We start from the raw sequence: 26,299 nt of genomic DNA, 5'->3' as shown, positions 1-26,299 counted from the left end.
TCCTAAATAAATAGATCCTGTGCCCCTAAGAGTGTAAGCTCCCCAAAGACAGAAACTCCCTTTTCTACTGCTCTCAAGCTCCTCTTACCTAGTCCTCTCTCCTCCCAGTTTGTCCTTTTGACTAGTGGAGGGATCAGGAAGCTGGTGACCAAACCTCAACACTACTCCTTGGTTCCAGATCCACCTGCCTCAACCTCTTGTCTCAATCCCTTACACTTTCTTTGTTCCTTTGAGTCCAATTCCCGATACTCTCCCTCCATCTGGAACAAGGTGGTGCCTTTGTGAGCATTTCTCTTTCTAGGATCCAGTGAGGGAGTAGACAGAGGAGAGAACAGCTAAGCCCATGGGTCAAGAAGTCAGGATGTGGCTGCAAAGATGAAAGCCCAGCTCTGACCTCATCGGGCAAGATGGCTGCTGCTGGTCTTGTGGCTACCAGCAGAGGACAAAGCAGAGGGGAAAGCTGGCTCCTCCCCAGTCATTTTCCTGGGTGGCAGTTGTGATTTCTTAGAGCTGAAAGTATGTCAAACATTGATCATCAGAGGTAGCTATTTAAAGCCTTGCCTTTCCCAGTGATGTAACTAGGCTTGGAGTATGATAGAAGGGTTTGGGGTGGAAATAAGGGAAAAAGAGTGACATGAAGCCCGTGCTGGACCCCTAAAGCTGAGGTCCTTACTTGCCACCTAGGAGGGAGCCCATGTGTGAAGAAGCTTGACTACCTCTCCAAGCCAAGGGCCTGCTCTGCCCTACTTCACCCACACTGTGATGAGTAGTTACTCTCTTAGGGAAACAGAACCTAAGAACAGAAACAGCTGACTGGAGCTGCCATCCAGACCAGGACTGCAAGATTCCCAAAGAAGGGTGGGAGACAGTGCCTGACGTGACGTTCTGTCACAGGCCAGAGGGTTCTGAGGGTGAAGGGTGGGCGTGCATGATAGAGGCATTGCAGACATTGACTCCCTGCCAGGAGGAGCACCTCTTCCAGCACCCATGCAGGGTTACTACCTGTGCCCTCAGGTGCACTTCATTTCCCAGCTTCAGCACGTGCTTCTCCTTGAAGAGACACCACCACACTGCTACTTGGGAAGGTAACAGGAGTGGAATGAAGTTGGCCAAGGAGACTTAAGAAATGCCTTCCCCTCCAACCTTTCTTATTTGATAGCTTGAAGGCTGGAATGCAGTTGAAGGCATAGTTCCCATAGTAATGGGCCCAGCCCAACAGGATGGGTAGGCTCAAGAGTTTTGGGGTATGCTTGGGAGGGAATCAGAAAGACTTCTATTGATCCTGTGCAGGTTTCTAAAGTTACATTTCTCTTTAGTGAAGCCAATGGAAGCCCCAGTTAAATTTTAACTGAATGTCCTTTAAAAAAAAAATTTTATGGCTGCACCCACGGCATATGGAAGTTCCCAAGCCAGGGACTGAATCCGAGCCACAGCTGTGACCTACACCACAGCTGTGGCAACATGGAATCCTTTAACCCACTGTACCTGGCTGGGGATCAAGCCCATTCCTCTACAGCAACCTGAGCCACTGCAGTCGGATTCTTAACCAACTACACCATGGCAGGAACTATACTCACTATGATCATCCCCAAAAATCTCATAATTAGTTTACTAAATCACAACTTTTTAAAAATATTTTACTTGTGCAAGACTCTCTATATAATATACAAAATCATAGAAGATCCAAACACCAAATTCAAGGAGCTTTTGTGGCAGAGGAGTCAGGATGTCAAGTTTTAAAGAGCTAAATATAAGTTCTACATGATGATGGAAGATAGCAATAAAGCAGCAAATGATTGTCAACTCATAGGAGAAACAATAACTTATAGAGGGATTCATATTAAGGAAGTGTGGGGAGGCTTTACAAGGTTGACAGGATTTGAGCTGAACTCAAAATGGGTAGGGCCTGCCTGGCTGGGAAGAATGGAAGAGAAGGGAGAGTCCAAGCAAAAGCCAAAGCAGAGAGTAGAAAGCAAAAGCTGTGCTCAGGAAACAATGAGTATACACCCCTGGCTGAGGGCTGAGGTTCAGGTGAGGCCCATGTGGGAGATGAGTTTACTGCAATAGCTCCATTCTGAAGAGAGACATAGCATGACGTTAGATGGAAGGAGTGTGAGCATGGAAACTTGAGTGAGGGTGATCAGGACCTTTAGGGAGAAGCAGATGGTCACTGGGTCCCCAAAGGATGGAGCACCAAAAGAGTCAGTGGGTGCTGAAGATAAATGTATGTAATTATGTAGCTTTGCTGTAGATGAGAATCCAGTAACTCGCTCATTCCGGGGCAAGCCGTTCAGCATGTAGGAAGGAATCACTTGACTGTCTCGGGAACCTAACTGGTTCTTAGTGAAGCCTAAATTCTGCCTTTAGCAATATTAAAACACAAGTGTGTGACTTGTTTATAGCAAAGCACAGAAAACATTCTGATTGGCAAAAAGGTCAAATGTAAGAGGGCATGCGCACATACATGATACATGGATGCATGAGCAATTTTAACTTATGTGTATATGTAATGTGAAGCTCCTACAGCAACTTAACACCATTGTTGGTGAAGCTCCAGCCACTTTTTTCTCCAGTGAAGAGACAGTGGCATACCTGAGGCAGCTTTGTCTCCTTACCAACAGTGGAAAGGAAACTCAAGTTGAATCCTGTCCATCTTCCATGACCACTAAACCTTCTCCCATGCTCTAGCCCACACTGATCTTTCCAATTTTCCATGTATTGGGATATTTAATGACATCTAGTTTTTCCTGGCCCCTGCCTCTAATGTGTATGATTTTTCCATATGGATCCTGTCACCTGTAGCATCAGCATCTTTAGGGGCTGTTAGATAAGCAGAATGTCTTCTTTGGAAAAATTTTGTGCACTTTTGCCCAAGATTCTTTTCCTCTTCCTGCTCTGGTGCCCCAGTGCTCTAATGTGCCCACTGCAGTGTTCCAGCCTTCACCCTCCTCTGTACCCATGGATACCCCCATTCCTAACCTGTGCCCCAAGTTCCCCTCAGGCTTGCAATGGCTCTGTTTCCCCGACCAAACTCAAAGTGACCACATGTTCATGGTGCCCCTTCACTGGGTGTGGACTTGAATTTTCTTGATTCCAAGTATCCTGATTATTTGCCAAGTCTGGATTTCTGTGGATAACCCAATCTGTAAACCTAATTAATGACAGCTCTACCCAGAGAAATAGTTTTAACAAGTGCTATAACGCTAAATTAAAAGAAAAGAAATGAGAGAAAAGCTGGAATGTCAGGCTTCACTGCAGACAAACTGAACCAGAATCTGCCATATGATAAAACCCTGGGAGATCTTTGTGCACATTCAAGTTTGAGTGGCATTTCCTTAGAAGAAAGCGACCTTATTTTGTATTTCACTTGCCTCTATAATGACATGGAGCCATGGCAGCCATGAAACAGAGTGAACATATTCTTACTGAATTTAGTTGAAATGATCCTCAATGGCCAACCACACTTACAAAGCAAAAGGTGCTCCTATCTTTTTCTCTGGTGGAAACAACCACCCAGAGATACAGGCAAAATAATTTTTCATTCCTATCTTATAAATAGGAATATGGAGTCTCAGAAGGGCTTCATAATTGCTTAGAGTCCAACAACTGAAATTTAGAAAATACTGAGGTTTTTAAAGGAAACTGAATAAAGTGATAATTAAAGACAGATGGTGACTACCAAAAGCGATGAAAGAACAGTTTGGAAATAAATAGAAAACACATTAACATTTAAGAAAAAATTTACACTGGTTTATCTTTCAATCTTAATTTCCAACTTTTAATCTCCTTTGCATTATATTCATGCTCAAAAAAAAAAAAAAGGCAAAAAGATGGTGTAAATATCCTAATACACATACAGTAGAAAAACTTCTGGGCCCTGTACTACACACACAAACGTTTATTGAAACCATGGCATAGCTGAATTACTTTTGATCCAGCATAGACCAAAACGACTTCTTACCTTGTTGACATTTCTAACTGACTTGCCCTAAAATAACCTTACCTAAAAAGTAAAACATAGTTTATTCAAGGCACTGCCTGGGAAGGACAAGGAAAACCTAAAATTTTTCTCTTTGTTTTTTTTCCAGGATGAATAGAGACTATTTTTGAAACAAGAATGTCTTTTCTTAATCCAGCTTTGTAAATATAGCACTCAAAATGCTGGTAGTATTTATTTGAGAAAAATACAATAAAATTTCCTAAAGGATTGGTAGGTTTTTTTAGAAAAAATAAACAAAACAATCAAATGCATTCTTTTAGACCCATTACAAATAGCTAGAGACAGAAATTAAAAAGATTATCTTGCAACTGAAACCATTAAATGCTTATTTAATTCAAGACATAAATGATTTAATTATTCAAATAAAAATTAAAACTCATAGTGGAAGAAATAAAATGTGAGAAGAATTATTGACGAGATATATATTGCTCCTTACTGGAAAGACCAAATGCAGTAGTAATGACAATAAGTCCTAAGCAAATATTTATAGATTTTATGTAAAACCAAGACCTCAAATGAATATATTATAGACTCTGATAAACTCACAGTTTAATTCATCTAGAAGAATATGTTATCAAGAATACTGAAGTGTTCTTTTTAAAAGGATAATTACAATGCTTGCTATACCAGATTTTAAAACATGATTTATAGCAACAATATTAAAACAATCAGTTATTGGGTTAAAAAAATAAGATAAGCTGGCCAGCATTTAGAATCTTGAAATAGTGATGCTAAACCAAGCACGTAATATCCAAATAAACCAAGCAATAACCATATTACACTAATGACTTACATTGAATTTATTGTTACCTAAGAGTTCAAGGCTTTTGCACATATATTATTATCTATCCAAGTTTTTCTCATTATCTATCTTGTTAAAGGATAACTTTCAAAATAAGGTAAAATCATAATTCTTATGTAAATAAAAAATGAACACATGTTAAAGATTTTATTTAACTCATTATCTGAATCTTCCCCTTTTTTTTTGGCCATGCCCAAGGTATGCAGAGGTTCCTGGGCCAGGGATTGAATCTGTGCCACAGCAGTGACAACACAAGATCCTTAACTGCTAGGCCACCAGGGAACTCTAATGAGGGAACCAAGTAGATGTTACAAAGAACATATTTGTATATTAGGAATATTGAAATAAAGTTGCAAATAGATGCAAAACTGGTGAACACAGTATCAAATGAACTTCCACTGGTCAAAACTAATTTTTAAGTCTATAGACAAGAATTATTTCACACGGCTATGTTATCTACAATTCATATAAATGTAAAATAGCTCAAAGGCAATGAAAGATGCAGGATCTCCATAGAGTCAGAATTAGATAACCCAGAATAGTGTGTCCTAAATAATGCAGTTTGTCACTGAAGTACAAATTTTGCTCTACCATTTGCACAGTTGTTTCTTTTTGAACCCAGAAGAAGAGCTTTACATTTGTGTGTATTTAATCCCATATTGATAGATTCAGCCAATCTTAATCCCCATCCCTCCCAGCTTTATGAATTTGTGTATTTGTTCAGGATGTTATCAATACCATTGTTCAAGCCATCGATTTTTTTGTAAACAAGATGAACAGAACAGAAAATCAAAGCACATATATCTCAACCATAGAGATGAGAAATCCTTTTTTAAATTGAAAAAGTAAAGGTGATCATATGAGATAATATAGAGAAGTACTGTCCTTTCAAATACCAAAATAGATAACAAACACAAAAAGAAGCAGGATGAGTAAAATAGATGTACTATTTCATCTGTTTAATAAGTGTTTGTGGACCACTGGGTGCCAGGCACTGTGCTAGGTGCTGAGGGCCCTATGACAAATGAAGACAAACCCCTGCACTCATGGAGATTTATAGTCTGGGATGGAGTAGGGGAAATAGACTTGAAACAATTTATATATCAGAATAATAGTAAGTGATGTAGTACTGTGGTCAGTGATATCAAAGAGAATTACAGGCTGTTAAGCACAAGTAGAGGGTAGATATGAACATATTAATCATCATTTGCTTCAATCTTACAGATACTAGGTCTCTATCTTCTATTTTCTCTGTTGTTTGGAGACGATAAGGATGTTGACGTGGAAACAGAAAGAAAGAGTCAAGAGATGGGAAAGAACAGGTACTTACCAGCAAAATGAAATGGTCAGTGGTTTGCTGGATTTTCTCTTCTTTCAGAACAACCAACAGTGCCAAGCAAGAGTTTCCTTTAGGTAGGATGTACTTGAGGAAGATGTGTTCAGAGTCTATTGAAACCAAATGTAAAAAACATTGTTACTACAAGCCAGACATGAGGGTATAAAATAGCTTTGTTATACTGCAATAGAAATTTACTTATTCCACGCAAATAGAGCTAACTCTGCATATGCATATGACAAATGGTGAAAATATTAGCACACTTTTATGAAGAAATTAAAATTTAACTCACAACTAGTAGACGACATTTGCCACATATTATACTTGACAAAGGATTGGAAACTGGATACTTAAATACTCTGTAAAATTAATAGCAATTCCATAAAAATTGGGCATTTTATGAAAGGAGAAAGACTTATGGCCAGAAAGCATATGAAAATATATTTGACCTCATCGAATGGAGAATACAAATTAAAACCACAACTATTTTACTCCCACTAGACTGGCAAAAATGTAGAGGTCTGGCAATAGTAAGTACTGAAGAGAATATAGAACAACCAGCATTCCTATATACTGTTGGCTGAGTGTATACCACGCTGGTAGGAAAACAATTTGTCATTGCCTAATCAAATGAAAGATATGTGTTTCCTACTATGCAGCTATTCGGATCATGGGAGATACTTGCACATGTACTCCAGAAAACATGGACAAGAATGTATATATTCACATTTGGTGGAACAGTAGTGCCTCAAAAGAGCCCAAATGTCCATTCACAAGAGTCTGGGAGTTCCCATCGTGGCTCAGTGGTTAACAAACCTGACTAGCATCCATGGGGATGTGGGTTTGATCCTTGGCCTTGCTCAGTGGGTTAAGGATCTGGCATTGCCGTGAGCTGTGGTGTAGGTTAGAGACGCAGCTCGGACCTGGCGTTGCTGTGGCTCTGGCGTAGGCCTATGGCTACAGCTCCGATTCGACCCCTAGCCTGGGAACCTCCATATGCTGCTGGTGTGGCTCTAAAAAGACAAAAAGATTTAAAAAAAAAAAAAAAAGAGTCTAGAGAAGTAATCTGTGCTGTATTCTTACAAGAGATGCTGCACAGCAGTAAAAAAGAATTCTCAAACCACAAAGAGGAGAGGAGACTATACACAGTAATATCTTTGACTTGTATAAAGTTTAAATTAAACAAGTTAGAGATATAAATGCAGTAAACTCTAATGAAAATCAAGAGAATAAGAAAAAAATTCAGGACAACAGTTAGTTCTAGAATGAGAGTAACACTTAGGGGCCTTAGATAAATTTCTTGAGCTTGTTGGCAGATCCATTGATGTTCACTTATTTATTACTACTTAAAAATTATATATATATATATAATTTATGTGTTATGTTTAATAAAAGTAAATGTGGAGATATGTGTGTGTATATATATATATATCACAAATATTTGTCAGTGCACTTACCAATGCTTAGAGGTCAGCCTACAAAGAATGTCGGGTTTATTTATTTGTTTGTTTTTAATGTGTTTCTCTTGCTCTAGGTCTTTTGGTTCCTATTTTCTACTTCAGGCTATGCAAAGCTGAAATTCTCCAGATTCATTTGACTCCAATATGAAAATGTTTCTACAAAATAATTGCTAAAAAATGTCTTCTCTTTTGCACTGCCATGGTGGGAAGGTGTTATAAATTATCTTAACTTTTGGATGAAAAGAAAATAATTTCTAACTTGAGTGCTATCTGGAAAGCTCTTCTGGCACACGCTGAAGTTCTTTACAGTGATTTCTTGTGTAACACTATCAAATATACCACCTGGCTGCAGCAGCTGTGGATAAAACCTGTCCACTTGCTTCTCATGGGGCTTGTGCTGTTTAAGATACCAATTCCTACTCTAAATAGATCTTCCTAGGAGAAGCCATGTCCTTGGGTTCAGGGTCTCTGCCTGAGTCACTGCTGAGATCACCTCTTGCCCTCCCTCTCTAGTCTGAATGCTCATCTTCCAGCCTGACAAGTCCTACAGGTTGCCTTGTGGTGTTTGCTGTTTCCTTATAATCTCTATCTGGAAACTTGTAGAGAAATTAATCTCCTGATTTCCCAAACAAGCGTAATCTCTGCTTGCATGCTAAATATCAGAGCAATGGACTTCTTTTAGAAAGATTTTTTTTTCTTTTATATCACTTATTTCCACTAAATGCACTAACCACAGGGAAAGGGCATGTCAGGCTCTGTCAGTCATTATCACCAATTCTCTGAATTAGATCACCAAGCCTCATCCACATTGTAACAGCTTTTCAACATCCTTGACATGGAGCTGGATGGCTCTTTCCTAAAGAACCCCTCCTGTTTACTCCAACATTCTCCCATTTCATCCCCATTATAACAGAAAACACAGGGATGAGTCACTGGGAATTACCAAGTATGATTTTCTGGGGATCATAAGAAGTTTTCCAGCACAATCTCAGGTATACACATGTCTTCAGCCCCATGTTCTGCCCCATTCATATAATATGAAAGAACTGACCACTTGTACAAACTGATGCCAATGCACGCAGAACCAAATTTCTCACATTGAGGCATAGGGCATGATCAAGAGGTTCATTTTTAGGTCAGTTGCTGAAATGTGAAATTCATTTTCTTCTAAAAAACAATGTTTGCACTGTTGGTGCTGACCACAGATTTGGCCCTGATACTCTGTCTAACAAAGTATCAGAAACAGCATACTACTGCATTGAAAATAAGCAGAACACAACATTGTTTCACAATTGATAATTATAATGCCCAACAGTTGTAAATAAATCATTTTTGTTCATTTGAATTCTGGTGATTGAGGAAAGGTCAATTCATCTAGTAGACAAAAAGGTAGATGGAAACTTCTGTAAATATTCTAAAAGGGAATTGAGACAGCTTTCAAAGATTTGGAGAAAATGATGAGGCTGGTATTTCAGTAGTAGTGGGGAGGTGGTGGTGGTGTTACTAACAGTAGTAGAAGGAGGAGAAAAGAAGAAGAAAAATTGTCATTATTATTCAAGCTTTTCACTTCAACATTTTTTTTCATTGATACAACCCTACCACTTGTAGAACTCAAGTTATTTGTTGGTTCACAATTAAATAAGAGAGTTGAAAGGACAAAGGTGGTAACTGAGAAAAGAGGGGCTTTCCTGAGTAAAAAAAAGAAAGAATAGGATTCACTGATGAAAAACCCACTCATGTTTATTCGGCATCCACGCTCTGATCAGCTCCATGCTACATAAGAATAAGACAGTACCATCCTGGCATGAACCTATGGCGGTGGGTTTGGAACAAAATGAGGCAGGGAGCCGGGAGTAAGAACTGATGCAAAAACATTAGGTACACTCTGATATGCTAGAAGCTGTGTTAAAGGAGGAGCAAGGTGCTATTGGGGGAAGTCTGGAAATGCTTCCCCCAAATGGTGGTTAATCTTCAAAAATGAATAGGAATTTTTCAAAAGGAACAAAATGCAAAAAAGCTCCGGCATGATATCATTTTGGAAACGATGTGAGGTTCAGTGTAAATGCAGGGAGGAAGGTAAGAAATAGAGAGGGGTGAGGCTGAAGAATTCAGGTGGATTCTAACCCTACCTCCTTCAATGCCAGCAGAGAATTTAAACTGAGTTGAAGACCACAGCTCCAGTTGGAACAACCAAGGAAGTTAACTGAGATGGAATTCATTGATCTTTGCATGACTTAAAAGAAAGAAGACATCATCAGGAAATTACGGTTCTCTTGGTGGAGACAAAAAGGAGGGAATGGTCAAAAGGCAATCGTCAGAGCACTTCTCTGCCCTGGCAGCTGCTAAGACAGTTCAGTGGCTTTTCAAGAGGAGATGAAGTTGAGAAAGGGTCAGGCCTTGAGGGCTTTGGGAAGCAGAGGGCACAAGTCTGCATGCAGGGCTGGATGTTTACAAGTGCACCCCTTAGTCTTTGACAATACAATTTCATCTTAAGACTGAATGTAGGGTGAATTTTATATCTTTTGTGTCAGTGGGTACTTAAGAAATGGAAATCATGTACCAACAGGTCATTTGCAAATCCTGGGTCATATGCAAATGGGGAATTCTTGTTGAATCACCGACAGTAGCTAATGAACAATCACTCACTTGTTTGAACTTCCCTTCAGCATTTCTGCAATGTGGTTCCTAGCATCATACATTTCTTTTTCTTCCTTTCTGCCCCCTGCTTTCTCCATTAAAACAGTGCTTTGGTGGCGATAAACCTCTCCAGTGCAAAATGCTCTCTTCCAGTAAATTCATGGCATTTCAACAGGTCTACTTCATATGTCTCCAATTTCTGGCTTTTCATAGACCTTAACATTTTAGAACCCCTTGGACAAGAATAAGAGTATAACTAGCTAAACAAGAAAAATGAGAAAATTAAAACATTAAAAATTAATAAAAACTCATGTGTTAATCATGGACAGTAGAGTTCTCAGAATGCTCAATCATGTTATCTGATTCTGCTGTCCCTGGAGGAGCTGTCCTGAGCCAGGGTAGACAGCCAGCCTGATCTCTAACACTGTATACACCATAGCCTCCTCAGCTCCTGGGGACATAAACCAGCTCTGGCATCTAGCTCTGTCTAGAGAAGGAAAGCACTGCCACCTACAGGTTGTAAAATCAGGGACAGAATAAATTAATATTTAATTTGTAGAAAAAACTATTTTATTAATGTAACATTTTCATAGCCTTAAAAGCCTCAAAGTTAGCTAGTTTATCCTCCTGCCTTCGGGCAGATCTATTCCTAAATATGCAGGAATTTTCACTAAGATTAATGAAGCTGAGCTCTCAGACAGTTACAATCCAACCAAAGTCAGACTTGCCCTCTAGGAATTGGAAATTAGGCTAGACTTGGCACGGGGTGAGCAGTGAAGGAGTGGTGGGCAACTGCTTGCTCAGGCACTCTTTAAACTCAGAACTCTGGGCCTCAGTTTCTTCATTTGCAAATGGAGATAATGGATCAGGCTGGTGGATCTCAGAGTGTGGTCCCTGAACCAGCATCATCAGCATCACCAGGATTTGTTAAATATGCAAGTTTCTCAGGCACTGTCCCAGACCCCAGACCTATGGAATTTTCAAAATGATAGGAGAAATACAGTCATGTTACTAGAGGCATGGGGGGAAATGACACAGCATATGTGTCAATCTGTTAGCATCAGTTATTTTAAGAGATTTAGGTTTGGAGCAAAAAGGGAGCATATATTCTATTTTATTTTATTTATAAACTTCTGTATTGTTTGAGCTTTGCTTTGAAGTTAAAAATAAAACCCTGATATTATATTAAAAACCCTGATATTATTTTAAAAAGGAAACTGTGGGTAGGACTTAGGAACTATGATTTAACAAGCACTACATGTGATAGAAATATACACAAAAATGGGAGTCACTGGATTAGATGATCTAGAAATAGGTGATAAATATTCTATTCTGCATCACTAGAGTAATGTCACCTGCAGTTCAAGCAGCTGTCCGTGGAGGTGAATCCCTAGGAAGACTGACCTTGTAGGAGGAGAGGGCAATTGGGGAAAGCTGGAACTGAAGAAGCAGGTTTACCACTCTACTGAACGGACATGTGGCTATCAATGGACCATCTCAATGGTCAACTGGATGTCTACAAATTAAAAGGATTTCACCCTCATTCATCAACACAAAAAGGCCATCACTCTGCTCTGCCTGACTTTGTCTAAATTAATACCTCTCCCCTGGCTGAATTCCACCTACCAAATATCATCCTCCAAGACCCAGGTTTTTTTTCCTCCTTCGCGAAAACTTTCGTGAACAGCAATCCATCCATATTTTTCAATTACTCTGAATCCCTTTGACCCTTGAAGTCTGTTGCAGAAAATTTAGTCCTTAATGACCTTATCCTCCTGGAGTATTCTCAAATTGTTTCTTGTGATTATCTCACGTCACTGCCCGGATCTCCCCAAGGATTTTTGCTTATGTGGCTCATATACCCCATGTTTCTGGCCAGTTCTCAGTGTAGTTCTGGCAAAAATTGTTGTTTAACAAATTGTTAGTGACTGGTTTTATATGGTTCTCCGAAAATACAGATTTGAGTCTTCGAACAGATTTTAAGACATCACGATTTTCCCCCGCCTTCCTTCATCATGGTCATGAAGGATTCTGCAAAAGGGTCATATTGACTTCAAAAAGAGCTAAAACCCACAAAAAGCAGCTGAAATTAAAGAGCTGAGGTGGTGAGGGCTTATGTGCATGAGATCCACATGTATAGATCAATGGAATAATCACAACACAAATTTCCTCCATTATGGGGCATTTACTTGGGCAGTTAAAAAAAAATAAAATCTAAATCACACTGAATAAAAATTTAAATCATCCTTTCAAAGAGACCTTAATAACAGTTATGCTCAGATATAGTTAGCCCTTGAAAAGAATACTAGTAGTAATTTCTGGTATTGTGACTAAAAGGTCATTTATGCAATAATTGCTGAAAACCTCCATGAATATGTTCTGGGTTTCCTTTCAATAGTCAGAAGGAAACTGAGGATAAGATGAGATAGCCTTTGGCTGTTAGAGCTGTTCTAGCTGGGTGCTCTGCTGAGAGAGGCCCCTCTGTTATGAAGAAGAAAAGAGTCAGGGGTCTGAAATTATCCCAAGCCCTTTCCTTTTATATAGGGAACATGAACATATGAGTATGCTTGACTCTGAGGCCAGAAACTGTGCGATTCATTTTAGCCTCCTAGCTCCTAGCCCAGATTTGTCACAAAACAAACCCTTCATTAAGTTGAATTAGGCAAAAACATACTAATATCTACACTCATTTGGGGACAAGACCAACTAAAGTTTATTCTACCACTCTCAAATTGTATTTATCCAACTCCCATTTTAAGAAGCCTAATTGTTTATAATAAAGAGGCCACTTTGCAAAGGACAAAAATGGACGGGGTCAAAGTTTGGATCTTCACTGCAAAACAAACCCACATCTTTTTTACAGAGTCAGTCTCGTTTTCTTAGGATTAGTTGGGAGATTGGTTTGGGTTTGCTGTGTGCTTTTTACAAAAATCTGGACTTTCTCTATAATTTGCAGGTTTTGGTGCTGTCCTCCTGAACTCTCATCAGCGAATGACATTCTAAATGGCCTAGAATTGAGAAATGTTTTCTGCACAGACCAGAACATCTGTCTGGCAGCTGCGCAGCGGAGGTGGTGGCATTTCAACAAGGGCCGGTCAGTGAAAGACCCTTTATTGTCTCATGGCAGAGGACCAGGCTGTGAAGTGTATTGTGTGCTCGGGAATCCTTTGAGATAAAAGGTGCAGAAGGAGGAGAATGGACTCAATTCAGCTTCGTGGAGGGCAGAACAGAGACTGTCTTCATGGGGTCGGATTCTATGCTTTGGGCGGAAGAGGGCACAGGCAGCAGAGCCTCGTGGGCGCAGAGGGGTGAGGGACTCTCTTGTGGCTCCTCTGGGTGGCTCATGAGTCCAGGCGCACAAAAGCAGTGCTGAAGAATCACTGCCCTGTTGTGGGAAGCGTATGTGGTCCCCTTGAAAGACATTCTCTGTGCTCCCACGTGGGAGAGGAGCAGCAGGGCTCTCCCCAAGGGGACAAGAGGTGGGGACCACACAGCTGGAGGGACAGAGGGGAATGCCCACCTCATCTTTGCACAGCACTTCCCAGGTTACGGGTTACTTTCAGAGGCAACACCTCTGGGAAACACACAGGGCAAGTTTTAATGCTTTCATTTAAGAGATGGGACTTGAGAATTATACATTTCTAAAAAGTTCCCAGATGCTGAGGCTACTGGTCTGGGCATCATGTTTGAGAATCACTACCATAAGGAATTAAAAAAAAAAAAAAGCTAAAGAGGTCCTATGTAGAAAGTTACTCTATCAGGGCCTGAAAGCCCAACCAGAGCAGCCTGGGGTTGTTAAGAGTCCACTTATACTTGGGGTGACTTTGGAGATAGAACAAGACAGTTGCCACCTTCTCAATGACACTGCCTACAGCGCTGCAATCTGTTTCCAATTTAAAGGAAGAGGGCGAGTGCTCTGCACGCGCTGAGCTCAATAAACCTGTCGTCGACAGGCAGCTCTGCACCTGGAGCTGAGCTGACGTGATGCTTATGGGCTTGAGAAAACTATGAGAAGGCTGTTACGGCTGCCTCTACCTTGCAAGGGATTTTGTCACGAGCCACTTTCTAAACATGGCTTAAAAGCCAGCTCTAGGAAAAAGTATGAGTTAGGGCTTCATTATCCTTCTACCTTCTCAGTGCCCCATCTTTCTCCCTCCCATAAAACTGATTTCTCCCTCTCTCTCTCTCCTGCCTTCAGCCAGCCCTTCTCAAAATGCAATGATCCTCCAAATTACCTGGGATCTTCTTAAAATGCAGATTCTTGGAGTTCCCATCGTGGTGCAGTGGTTAACGAATCTGACTAGGAACTATGAGGTTGCAGGTTCAGTCCCTGGCCTTGCTCAGTAGGTTAAGGATCCGGCGTTGCCATGAGCTGTGGTGTAGGTTGCAGATGTGGCTCAGATCCCGTGTTGCTGTGGCTATGGTGTAGGCCGGTGGCTAGAGCTCCAATTAGACCCCTAGCCTGGGAACCTCCATATGCTGAGGGAGCAGCCCTAGAAAAGGCAAAAAGACAAAAAAAAAAAAATGCAGATTCTTGTTTCATAGGTCTGATTTGGTGAGGCCTGAGACTCTGCATTCCAACCAAGCTCCTGATGGATGCTGACACTTCTGGTTTCCAGAGGATGCTCTTGGCAGCAAGGCATGAAATAAGTTGAGGCGTCTTAAGATTATCTATAAATCTTATCTTTCATTCCCTAGTTATCCTTCTGTTAGGTGAGAGACTAGAGGCTAATGAGAAATTTTATCTACTCCTGTTAGCATGTGAGCTTAACAACCACTACCTCTCCCAGTAATGACATGCCAGAGTGTGCAGGATTTCGGAGGCCCCCTGAGGTAATGACACAGGAGACACTTCCAGCTCAGGGACTGGCCACAGCAGTGGCATTTTGGAGATGGGGCCAATTCTCCTCTTTCTCCTTGTATGTGTCTGACCTCCATTTACTGAGGAAAGAATCAATCCTTAAGGTGGATGAGTTGACCTGATTATTTATTTATTTGCAATTTATATCCTATCTCATTTGAAAATGGATTTAAAGTGAGGCTATCTGACCAGTAAAGTCAGATGTAAAATTGTCCCCTATGTTTTCAATTGTCCTCGTTTTATAGAGGAGGAGAAAGGGAGGGGAGGGAAGGATGAGATAGAACTCACTTTCCCAGGCTCCCCTATGTGTATGCTCTCGGTCATTCTTTTACTTCTTGGAAAATGCACTTTATCAGATCAAAACCTCAATTTCTCTTTGTTATTTTCTCTGAAGAAAATGCCAGCTCCAACCAAAAGAACCCAATGCCAAGAACCAAAGGAGAGGGATGGTTTGCCAATAATTTGTGGAGTCTTCTTTGACCCTTCATTTTCCCCTGATCCCTTTACCTCATCTGTCATGATGTCCTGTCTTTTCTGCCTTTCACACCTCTCTCAAATTCACTCTCCCTCCCTTACTTCCATGTCTACCAAACAGCCCAGCCCTCACAACCTCATGCCAGAATATCATTATTCATTCCTAGCATTTAATGGCAACCTGGTTTGGAGCAGTACTCTGCTAAGAGTACCGTATGCATTCACTCTTCCAGTCTTCCCCGTACACCATACAGATTATCATATTTGCCTTTTCGCAGGTGACAAGCTTGATGCTTAGAGGTGCATTACCCTACCTAAATTTCCATAGCCAGCAAGTAATCCAGGAGCAGAATGCAGTCAAGCCCAGGATCTAGGGCTGATGCAGTCTTCTGCAACTGGACAATACAACTTTCTGCATGCAGATGCATCTGTCCATCTGCATGTCTCTCCATGTGCTTGCTGGTCTACCTATATCAGCTTATTCCCCTCCTTCAAATGGAGGTGCTTAGAAATTCTTATCTACGTTAGACTATAATTCTAACTTAGATACGATGATAAGGTAATCAGATCTATGCTTTGAGCATATGAGCTCAGTACAGTATTCCTACACCGTTCCCCAGGGAGTCCCTATAGTTTAATTCTCTCTCCTACAATCTATCCTCAGACTACCAAATCAACTTCCCTAAAACCTTGTGTCTTAGTCAGTTCTAACTATTGTAACAAGATGCCATAGACTGGGTGGCTTAAACAGCAGACGTTTATTTCTAACATGGAGGCTGGGTAGTCCAAGACCAAGGTATGGCAAATTCAGTTTTTGATGGGGCTCGCTCTCTTGCTGGTTTGCAGATGTCTGTCTTAGGATCATATCCTCACAAGGAGAGCAAAGAGAGAAGCAAGCTGTCCAATCTCTTCTTAGAAGAGCACTGATCCCCCCACGAGGGCTCTACCCTTATGGCCTAATTACCTCATAAAGGCTCAACCTCCAAATACCAGGGATTAGGATTTCAGTACATGAATTGAGGTGGGAGCTAAACATGCAGTTCGTAACACATTGTTTTCCTCACAGTGCCCCCCGTTCTAAGAATAGACAGAACCTGAGAAGAGAATCCCTGTCATTTACTGCTCAGTATCTAAAACCCATCTCCATGTTGGAGGAATCCTGTACCTTAAGAAGCAGAGCCAATTGCTGAAAGTTGCATTGCTAGCCTTCCTTGCAATGAGGTGGTGGGTGTATAACCTAGGACCATGAGTTGGATGTTGGCCTTGCTGCTAAGCGTGTGGCCTGCTTTATATCACTTGCCTCCTCAATGGGTGGGAAAGCCACTGCCCCGAGCACTTGCACCTTAGAAGTGGACCAAGAGAGTCAGTCCTGTGAGAGACAGACCTTGACTTCTCTTCTGCTTTATCATTTTCAGTGATGTGTTAATTTACCTAGGACGGGGGATCACTGTGGGCTCTGGCTTCTGCAGGCTGGGCAGGAAGAGGCCAGGACTTCCCATGACTGCACCCCTAGTATGGGGACTCTCAGAGCCCCCACAGTCCCACCCAGCAGAGAGCCTGGGGAGACTAACGAGTGGGAGAACCTGGTAAAATGTGCCTCTCACAGTGCCTGCCTTGCCATGGCCCCTGCTAGCCATGTGGGCCCAAATCCCCTCTCCTCTCCCACAGGGACCACAGCATGATTCAGTGGCATATCACCCACAGATACCAATTCACTCACCCACCAGTGACCTACACTTGGATTGTGTTGATGGTATTATGGGTGTTGGCCTAGGTCCAAACTCATCAAACTGTACACATTAACTATGTGCAATTCTTTGTATATCAATTATACCTCAATAAAGCTGTTTTTTTAAAAAAAATTAAAATGTCGTGTGATATCAAATAAAATGAGCTAGTCCAGTCAGATTTCCTCTTTGGGGAACTGAAGTTGGAAAATATAAATTAAACATGTATAAGCAAGAACTTTGCAATAAAAAAAACAAAGCTAAAAAGCCAAGTTAAAAGAGAGGTGCAGAGGTTCAAGTGCCATTGTGGGCCACAAGGACACCAATTATGAGGAGGCAGAAACCCTGAGTGGGCAGAGCAATGGGGCCAAAGGAGCACAACGGAGAAGGAGAGAGCAGCACTGGGAAGGCAGCAGAGGCCCATTAATGGGGGAAAGGTGGTGATTAGAACAAAAACCCTGGAAGAGCAACAAGGCAATGGCCACCTTGGGTCTGGAGGACTCCCTGCCCTGCTCCTCCTCTGCCACGCAGCTTGCTGTCCTGCCATCTCCCTGCTCAGACACCTGACCACAGGGCACCTACGGCATGAGGTCCCTTGGAGGTCAGCTACGTTCTTTTGACCAAAACAACCCACCTGCACATAGGGACACATATTTCTGTCAACACAAGGCTCTGGTTCTTAAGTACCTTGATTTCCGGGATGCCTTCTTCCTCCCAATGCCAGAAGGAACCCAGAGTCTGGCCTTTCTGAATGTACCTCAGGTACCTGGAAGCACAAACATGGCAGCATGAAATTAAGAGATGTTCCATCCTAGGAAGACAAGATTGGCAATAAAAAAAATTAGCATGGTTAAAAAATAGCATTCTCCTCACATCTATAGTTTCTTTTTTAAAAAATTAAGTCTCCTTTACTTCTTTTCCCTTACCCTGTACAATGGTCTGGGGACAGTGCCCTCAGCCTTCATGCGTAAACTGACTGTTGGGACACTGAAATACAGAAATGGCCTGTGACTCAATGGAGGTCTGGTCCATGCCTCTCCCATTTGCTCATCCCTGGGCTTCCTGAGTCAAATGTAAAATCTTCTGCTGCTTTTGAAGGTCCTTCCATGCCAGGACCCACCCTCCTTATCAAATTTTATTTCCCTTGCCAATAACAACCCATTAACTCAGGACGGAACTTCCATTTTTTAGGAAGGTTCCACGTAGATTTGCCACCAGCAGCTAATTTGTCATAACTTCTAAGCACGTTATATCCCTGGAACAAGGCTGGAAAAATAATGTCTGGGCCCTTGAAGATATTTCTTTGCCTTGCTGTTGCCACAGCTAAATGGAGTGATTCATTAGCCCTGACTGTCATTCTTAGAAGATACTACAGTTACCATGCAGTAGCAAGTCAATACTCAAAGAAAATTGAAATCGCTCCCTTCTCTGAACTCCCCTGGTACGTCGGGCTCGCAATTCTCACAGCCTTTATCATGCAGAGCTTTGGGTGGTGGCTATTTGGGCCACACAGCTCAGACCCTTGCTGGATTCTACTCTGATAGTTGGGACAGGTGTAGCTCCGTATCTCTAACTGTGCCTGGAACTATGAAGGTCATCTATAATTGTTTTTACTGACATGAAACCATTCCTGAAACACAGCTTTTCCTTCTGCTTCTGAAAGAAACTACATTTATTGACCACTTTCCTTGTTCCAGACAAGGCACTAACAGTTTATGTGTCCTGTTGAATTATCTCCCTGAACCCTTGGAACAAGCTTATGAGGCAGGCATTCCTCCTGTGCTGTGATCTTGGTTAGCATGAGCATTCCCTCCCTAGTAAACCCGCCTTCTAATCTTGTGTTCTTCTGGTAGCTAAGAAAGTAACTGGGGCCTTCAAAATGAGAATAGAAAAAAACTATTTCGACAGAAAGCAATCCAAATTAACTGGCCTTGAAGTGTGTCTCCGTGTGTAGGCCTCAGGAAACCACAGAATTCACAGATTTGTTGAATGAGAATGTCTGTGGGTGATTTAACACAGGGCCCCACCTCCAATCTACAAGATCAGAAGCTTTGGGATGAGTTCTAAAGCACTTAAGATGGTTTTGATGTGCACATAAGGCTGAGTCTACGTGTCAGAATAGGCTAGTTATGCTGCAGGAACAGACAATACCAAAATCTCAGTGACTGAAGGCAAGCACAAAGCAAGAAAAGTGAAAATTTCATGCACACCACCTGCTATGGGATGAATAACTCTCCAGAGGGTAGTCCTCCATGTGGTGACTCAGTGATCCAGGCTGTACTGACCTTGGGGCACCTCCATTTCAACATGAGGCTTGAGGGAGGATTCAATGTGTCAGAAGGGAACTTTCAGAGAGAGTCATGAAATAATATTCCATGTTCATAATCTTCAGAAAGAAGAGAACTGGAAATGCCAGTGATCATCAGTAAAATTTATCTTTGGTTAATGTTGTATTTCTGTCCCCATGAGTATACTCCACCCTTCCAAGAAGCCCTAATTTGTTTTCTACCACCTAGAGTAACAGGTGACAAGGGTCTATAAATTAACATTGCCTTTTTCAGCTCCATTCCAGGAGCACTTTTTTTCTTTTTATGGCCATACCTGTGGCACATAGACGTTCCCAGGCAAGGGGTCAGATCAGAGCTGCAGCTGCCAGCCTATGCCTCGGCCATATGTCAATGTCAGATCTGAGCCATATCTATGACCTATGCTGCAGCTTACAGCAATGCCAGATCCCTAACCCACTGAGTGAGGCCAGAGATGGATCCTGCATCTTCATAGATACTATGGTGGATTCTTTAACTGGCTGAGCCACAGTAGGAACTTCCCAGGAGCATTTTGGACCCCAGGAAAGGAGAGCCAGAGCAAAAGGTAATGGCCATTTGCCTCATTGTCTTCCTTTCTTTGTCAAGAAAATGAACTAAGGGTAGAATTTACCTCAAATAATGTTCATGTTGAGGGAAAGAAGCCAATGTTGCAAAGAATCTCCAAAGGCGTACTTACCTGGAACCACTTCTAGACCCTGGAGATGACTCCAGGATGTTCCCTTGCAGGACCTGGGGGTTGGACCACCAACCCATTCACAGCCTTTGTTCCTTTCCCTTCCCACCCCAACCCCTGAGTTTTCCTATTCTTTGGCTTACCATGGAACAAGTGACTCTACAGTTTTTGTCTCTCCCACCTTTCTGACAAAAAGCACATATGCCCTCTTGTTTGCTGGTTACAATGGAAAAGTAGCTACAGGAACAGAAAAAAAAAAAAAATGAGAGAAAGTGTAAGAGAATTCCTGCCTTATACCAAGAAAAAGCCCAGTAAAAAGGAGGTCACATAAAGGCATATGTTGATTTGCCTGGATTGTTTTATCTCTCCTTTGGTATGAAGGGACCATGTACCCTTTGGCTAAGTAAAGGCTGGATGGAGATCAGTGAACAGAAGACAGAGGCCACCTGTGTTTCCAATTACATCTCTGGAGGAAGCCGGAGATGCTGGAACAGGGATTACAAGAACCTTGAAAGGACCTCTGCAAGTTCCATAAGTTTTCTCTTTTCTCTCCTCTCCAGCCAGACTTGGATGTGCTATGTGTGTACATACTAGAACATTCTACAAGAAAGGAAGGAGGGTTCTGGGATCCAGTGTGGCCTGGGTGCAACCCTGAGACAGGCTTCATGGTAGCTCCAATAGGAAGTTACAAAGCCATATATTTTTTTAATTTCAAAAACTTTCTGCAATAACCAAAGACTACATTTCAATATAACCAATAATAACTTAACCTCAACAGTGCCTTCTTCCTTCCTAGACAGGCCCTGAATTTTTCTTTGGAGAGTCCATGTGGTCCAGGCCCTTGGTATTCATTGGGTATGAGGACTAAAAGGGACTTCAGAGACTAAGTCCCAAAGCCTCATTCTGCAGACAAGGAGCTGTGGTGGAGTCTGAGATGTGAAGAAGCCAGGTACTTCAGCCCAGGGCTCCTCCTGCCCACCCCACCCCCCCAAAAAAACCACTGCCACTCAGTCCTAGGGAGGCTGTAAAACAGGGTGGAACTATAACCATCTCTCCCCTCTGTTCCCAAGACGGGTTTTTCCGCTTCACTGAGCTTTATCTTATCCTCTTCTCTGTGATGTAGTAAAATGTAAGGTCTGATGATGGGCAACTGACTTGGTCATGTCTCTGACTCAGGTCCCACACTCATGGAATACCTTTTGGTGTCTAGCAGGAAAGTGATCTGCACTGAACCACCGACAAGGAAGCAGGATCGACATTTCCCATCTTGATGCCTCCCCAGCAGCCTTTCTCTAGCTTTTTAAGGCTGCACTGGCCAGTGTAAGCCTGAGCACATGGGGGAAATTAGGCCAAAACAGTTTCCTCTCCCTGTAGTTCCTCTACTTAACAAGAAACAATAACTGTCAATTCCATCCTTTTAAGGAGAAGCCGAAGTAGATTATCACCCACCTCTGTTTCCAGATTGCCAAGATGAAGCAGGCTTCCCATGCCTGCAGAGTCCCCTAAATCTTTTGCTTCACCCAAGCAGGAGCCCATGGTGCCTTTAGCTTCATGGGTCCAGAGGGCGTGCCCCTTGTGACCAGGGCAGTTCTGCACATCAGTCAGCCTGGAAACACAGAGAGACTTCTCTGGAAATGGAGCCTTTTCTTGGGAACTATTGTCACTGTGGACTTTCTGAGTTTTCTGCTCAGCTACTGAAAACTCTTGCTTCTACCAAAATAGTTTAATATGTTGAAAAGGGCACCTGCAGAGAAAATTTATTCAGGAGTGAAACAAACATAATTGGGATATTTTTTAGCATGAGGGTATTTAATCACTCTTTATCCCAAGCCTGATACCAGACCACACCTAAGATTTCATTCTACCTTTCCTGGCCTGTGACATAATGTTTATCATCAGATACATTCCAAATTCCTTCATGCAGAAGCAAGGCTGTTGACAGTCCTGGGTTCAGTGCTATCTACATCTCCTTCTAAGGAAAGCTGAGCAACTCAGCTTTTGGTGGAGGAAGTTCACCATATAACATCTAAGACTTAGTTTCCTCATCTGTAAACTGAAGGAAATCCTAAAACAGCCTCATGGGTTGATTAAATGAATGCGAATGTGAATTAGATGCACATTGATTAAATGAAAGTGATGTTCAAATGAAATATGTGAAATGCTCAAAAAAAGTGCTCAATAAACCTTAGCTCCCGTGATTATTTATGTCATCGTATGTCTATGTTCCTTCCCCAGGATCAGCCAGTCAGACCAGTGTGTGTACTTCAGTCTAGAATAGCAATTCATAGATTAGATGGCAATCTAAGCTACGGTCCATCAGGAAACATCTTTTAGTCCACTCAGCTCATCCTGGGGATCTGAAGTCAGACCTTCTGAGACAAGAGGTGGATAGAAAAGAAGCAGAAGTTAAAAGAGATAGATGAAAGCTTGGGTTACAGAAAAGACCATAAGGGCTAGGACAAATTAGAGTTACAAGGAGGTAGAAACTTGAGTCAGCACAAACCAAGATAGCCAAAAAGGTATACAGAGTGCATGAGAGAAAAATAAGCTACTCAGTGCAGTGGTGGGATGGGGGTAGATCAGAGCAGCACATGGAGCCATGGCAGTGGCTGAGCACCAGGGTAAAGACCCCTGCTGGTTCTGGAGTTCTAGTTTCCTAAGTCCTGCTCTTCCCAGGGCCAGACCATTTCCAGGTTCCCTAAGCACATGTACCCTTACAATAAGCCACTTGCCATTTGAAATAATTTGAGTGGATCTCTTTTTTCTTGCAACCAAACCACACACACAAATTGCATAATCTGATTCCAGTCTACCTTTCTAAGCTTATCTCTCAGCTTCTTAGTTCTTACCAGATATAAGGGAATACAGCCACACCAGCCACTTTCTCATCTCTAAACACATCCTACAACACCATGCTTTGGGGCCATTGCTCAGGTTATAACATATGCCCTTTCCATCTTCAGAGACCTCAGGTAGAGTGGACACTGCTGGTACTTCACCCAGAGGCCTATTATTATTCTATGCACTGGACCCCGACCTCTGCATGCTTTAGTTTCTAATGACTCACACCTGCAACAACCTTCAGAGGCCCACCCTCTGGCTACTGGAGCTGGCTGACCCATAAGTCTTTGGACCAGAAATGTCTGGAAGATCAACATATTCTCCCAACCCATCGTGTCCCTTAGCAAGTGACCAATTCATATGAATTTGTAAAATCCCAGTTCCTTTATCTGGAAGCCAGGAGCCAGCTCTGAGGAGCAAATTATTTCCCAGGGTTCCCCCACAGGATCAGGCTAACCCTCCCTCCATAGGACTTGAACAGTAATCCTATCCTCGCATGCTCTTCTCCTGACCCTCTCTTCTTCACTACTCTCCTTTTCCAGGTTTTTCCAGGGGCACTTCCTTAATAAATCACCCCAGGGTCTCCTTCTGAAGAACTCAAGCTAAGACACAGGGTAAACACCATCTCCTTTAAAGTTTCCCTCAGCAGTTCCCTTTCACCTCTATAATCCCACGGCAGCATCAGTATGACTAGTAGTGGTTTCCCTGTCTGTCTAGATTGAGGTCTTCAAAGGTGGGAGGAGGGAGGAGATGGAGCAGGGATGGGAGGGATTATCTTGTTGATGTTTATTTCCCCAGTGCTTAGCTCAATCCTTGAAAAATACATTTTAAAAATGTATTTGGAGTTTCCATCATGGCTCAGTGGTTAATGAATCCGACTAGGAACCATGTGGTTGCAGGTTCAATCCTTGGCCTTGCTCAGTGGGTTAAAGATCTGGTGTTGTCATGAGCTGTGGTGTAGGTCGCAGACGCGGCTTGGATCCCAAGTTGCTGTGGCTGTGGTGTAGGCCAGCGGCTACAGCTCCAATTAGACCCCTAGCCTGGGAACCTCCATACGCCACAGGTGCGGCCCTAGGAAAGATAAAAAGACCAAAAAAAAAAAAAATGTATTTGTTGTACATCTATCTACGATAGCCCTAGAGCCACAGCAGGAAAAGTTATATAAAGTCACTGACTTGAAAGAGTCCCTGGGCTTCGGTTTCCTCATATTTTGAAAAGGTGATTATCACGGTTTCCTCATATTTGAGAAGGTGATTATCGCTAAATTTCTCCCAATCTGTGATCATATATTTGAGCAAGATGATGACAGTTTCTCATCATCAGCCCTGCCAGTTACTGCCTCATATGCAAGAAAGGCTTGAAAACCTGAACCTAATCTTTTACTGCAGAATCAAGAGATCTGATTATCCAGAAATAATTTATAAATACTCAGCTTTATAAATGTCTATATATGACACAGAGGGGTGTAAAAACATTCTGAAAACCAGACTCACAAACTCATTAATTTGTTATCCAGCAAATGTTGATTGAATGAATACTGTGCCTAAGGCACTGTAAGCAACAGGGTGAAAAAGCAGACTTGGATATTCAGCAATTTAAATATGCCTAATGATTTACAGTTATGCTTTCATACACATTAACTCAACACATAATAAACTGTGAGGTGATGAAAATGATTCCCATTTAATCAAGGTCCCAGAGCCAGGTGCAATGGCTCAAGATCATATAGTCAGCAAATGGAGAGCTTGAGCCCAATGGGTCTCTGGCTTCAAACCTCCTGCCATATCCACTCTACTGTATTGCTTTCCTTTGTGAAACATCCACAATAGCAGCTCTTTACCACATTTTCACATCTGTTTTAGCTCTTGAGTTACAGGTCACCTTGAAATGCCTTAGAACATCATCCTTGAACATCAGACTGTTAAATGATAAATGTCAAAAGTATCTATTTAACAAGGTAAATACTGTTTATACTTATTTAAGCTCTAAGTCTTTACAAATAATGTGATTTTATTCCTAAGGAAAAATAACACATCCTTTGTTGGGCACATGAATAGAAATGTAGATGCTTATAATAGATCTCACCTGTAAATAAAGTTATTATGTCTTTATAGATGAATTCTGTTATAATAATAAATCATACATAAGGATACACTTAGTTATAAAATTCTAAACATATGTTTCTATGAGATGCCAACATATTTCTACATAATGGCACCTAACAAGAGTACAACAAGCTTTAAAGCACTTATCCTTTATTCCCAGGAAACCAAGATCAGGCTCAAGGTATTCAAAGACTATGGTGGATAAAAATGCCATAAAACACAAGAAACACAAAAAAACACCAACATGGTGAAAATAACCAATGAAATAGCTAAACTAGAGTCAAGCAACGTACAATGGGAATTAGTTTGTCAGCCCCCATGAAGCAGATCCAAGCTTTAATCTATGTCAGAATATAATCAAATGAACTAATCCAATACTTGGAAGACTGGATGGAGAGTGGGGTGGGATATGGAGGGAGAAGAGGGGCAGCTTTGTAAAGGAGAAGACCAACATTTTTAAAGGAATAAGGACTAAGGTTTTGCAATTAGAAGGTCATCAAATTCAAATATTGAGTTTGCCATGATGTCTCAATAGCAGTCAAACTGCTTGTTTAATCCAGTTTCAGCAATATCACAGCTTAAGGCTTTCTAGAGTAAGGTGCTTTATCACTGATTAGAGGGTCAATGTGCTTGGGCAGGGCTTATCCACCACTGGCCACTCTATAGGATGACACAGAATCTGATATACCACTGGAAAATACCCCAAATATCCAAATATGTAGGTCTTTTCTCAGGTCTGTTTCTCTTGAGAAAAATTTCCCAATGTCCTACCTCCAGTATGGGGCAGAAGCCTGGCTTCCAGAAATCCAGAAGCAAATCAGGAGAATGTGGTTGGTGGGATCCTACCATTCACTGTGCAAACTTTAAGTCCCTGATTCCACCTGTATCTCTTTCCAGGCTCTGGCTGTACTGGGCATGTCTGAATCCAGAGCTCTATAGAGTATATTATACTCAGTTTGCTGAGGGTCATATGGCTGAGCTGGGAGGCAGAAAGCATCTTCCTCCTGCACTCAGGGGCACTAGCACCTCTACCTTTCTTCTTTTAGAGATGCTGCA

The 26,299-nt window shown here is 41.8% G+C and overlaps 1 protein-coding gene across 1 annotated transcript in view; it reads right to left on the bottom strand.

Annotated features, from left to right (window-relative positions):
• Positions 1-26,299, bottom strand: part of LOC146406375 (uncharacterized) — a 137,643-nt gene that overhangs the window by 42,758 nt on the left and 68,586 nt on the right. Inside the window, exons 2-3 of the mRNA XM_084971148.1 lie at positions 17,985-18,063; positions 6,133-6,248 (exon numbers count right to left, since the gene is read on the bottom strand). Coding sequence (XP_084827274.1) covers positions 6,133-6,248; positions 17,985-18,063 — 195 coding nt within the window. The remainder of the gene's footprint in view (positions 1-6,132; positions 6,249-17,984; positions 18,064-26,299) is intronic.

Source organism: Sus scrofa, chromosome 1 (assembly GCF_054392235.1).
Source record: "Sus scrofa isolate SSC_HxYL_T2T_F1_AM1 chromosome 1, Sscrofa_HxYL_maternal_Yorkshire_Landrace_v2.0, whole genome shotgun sequence".
NCBI lineage: Eukaryota > Metazoa > Chordata > Mammalia > Artiodactyla > Suidae > Sus > Sus scrofa.
This window is presented reverse-complemented; position numbering and strand designations above follow the sequence as displayed.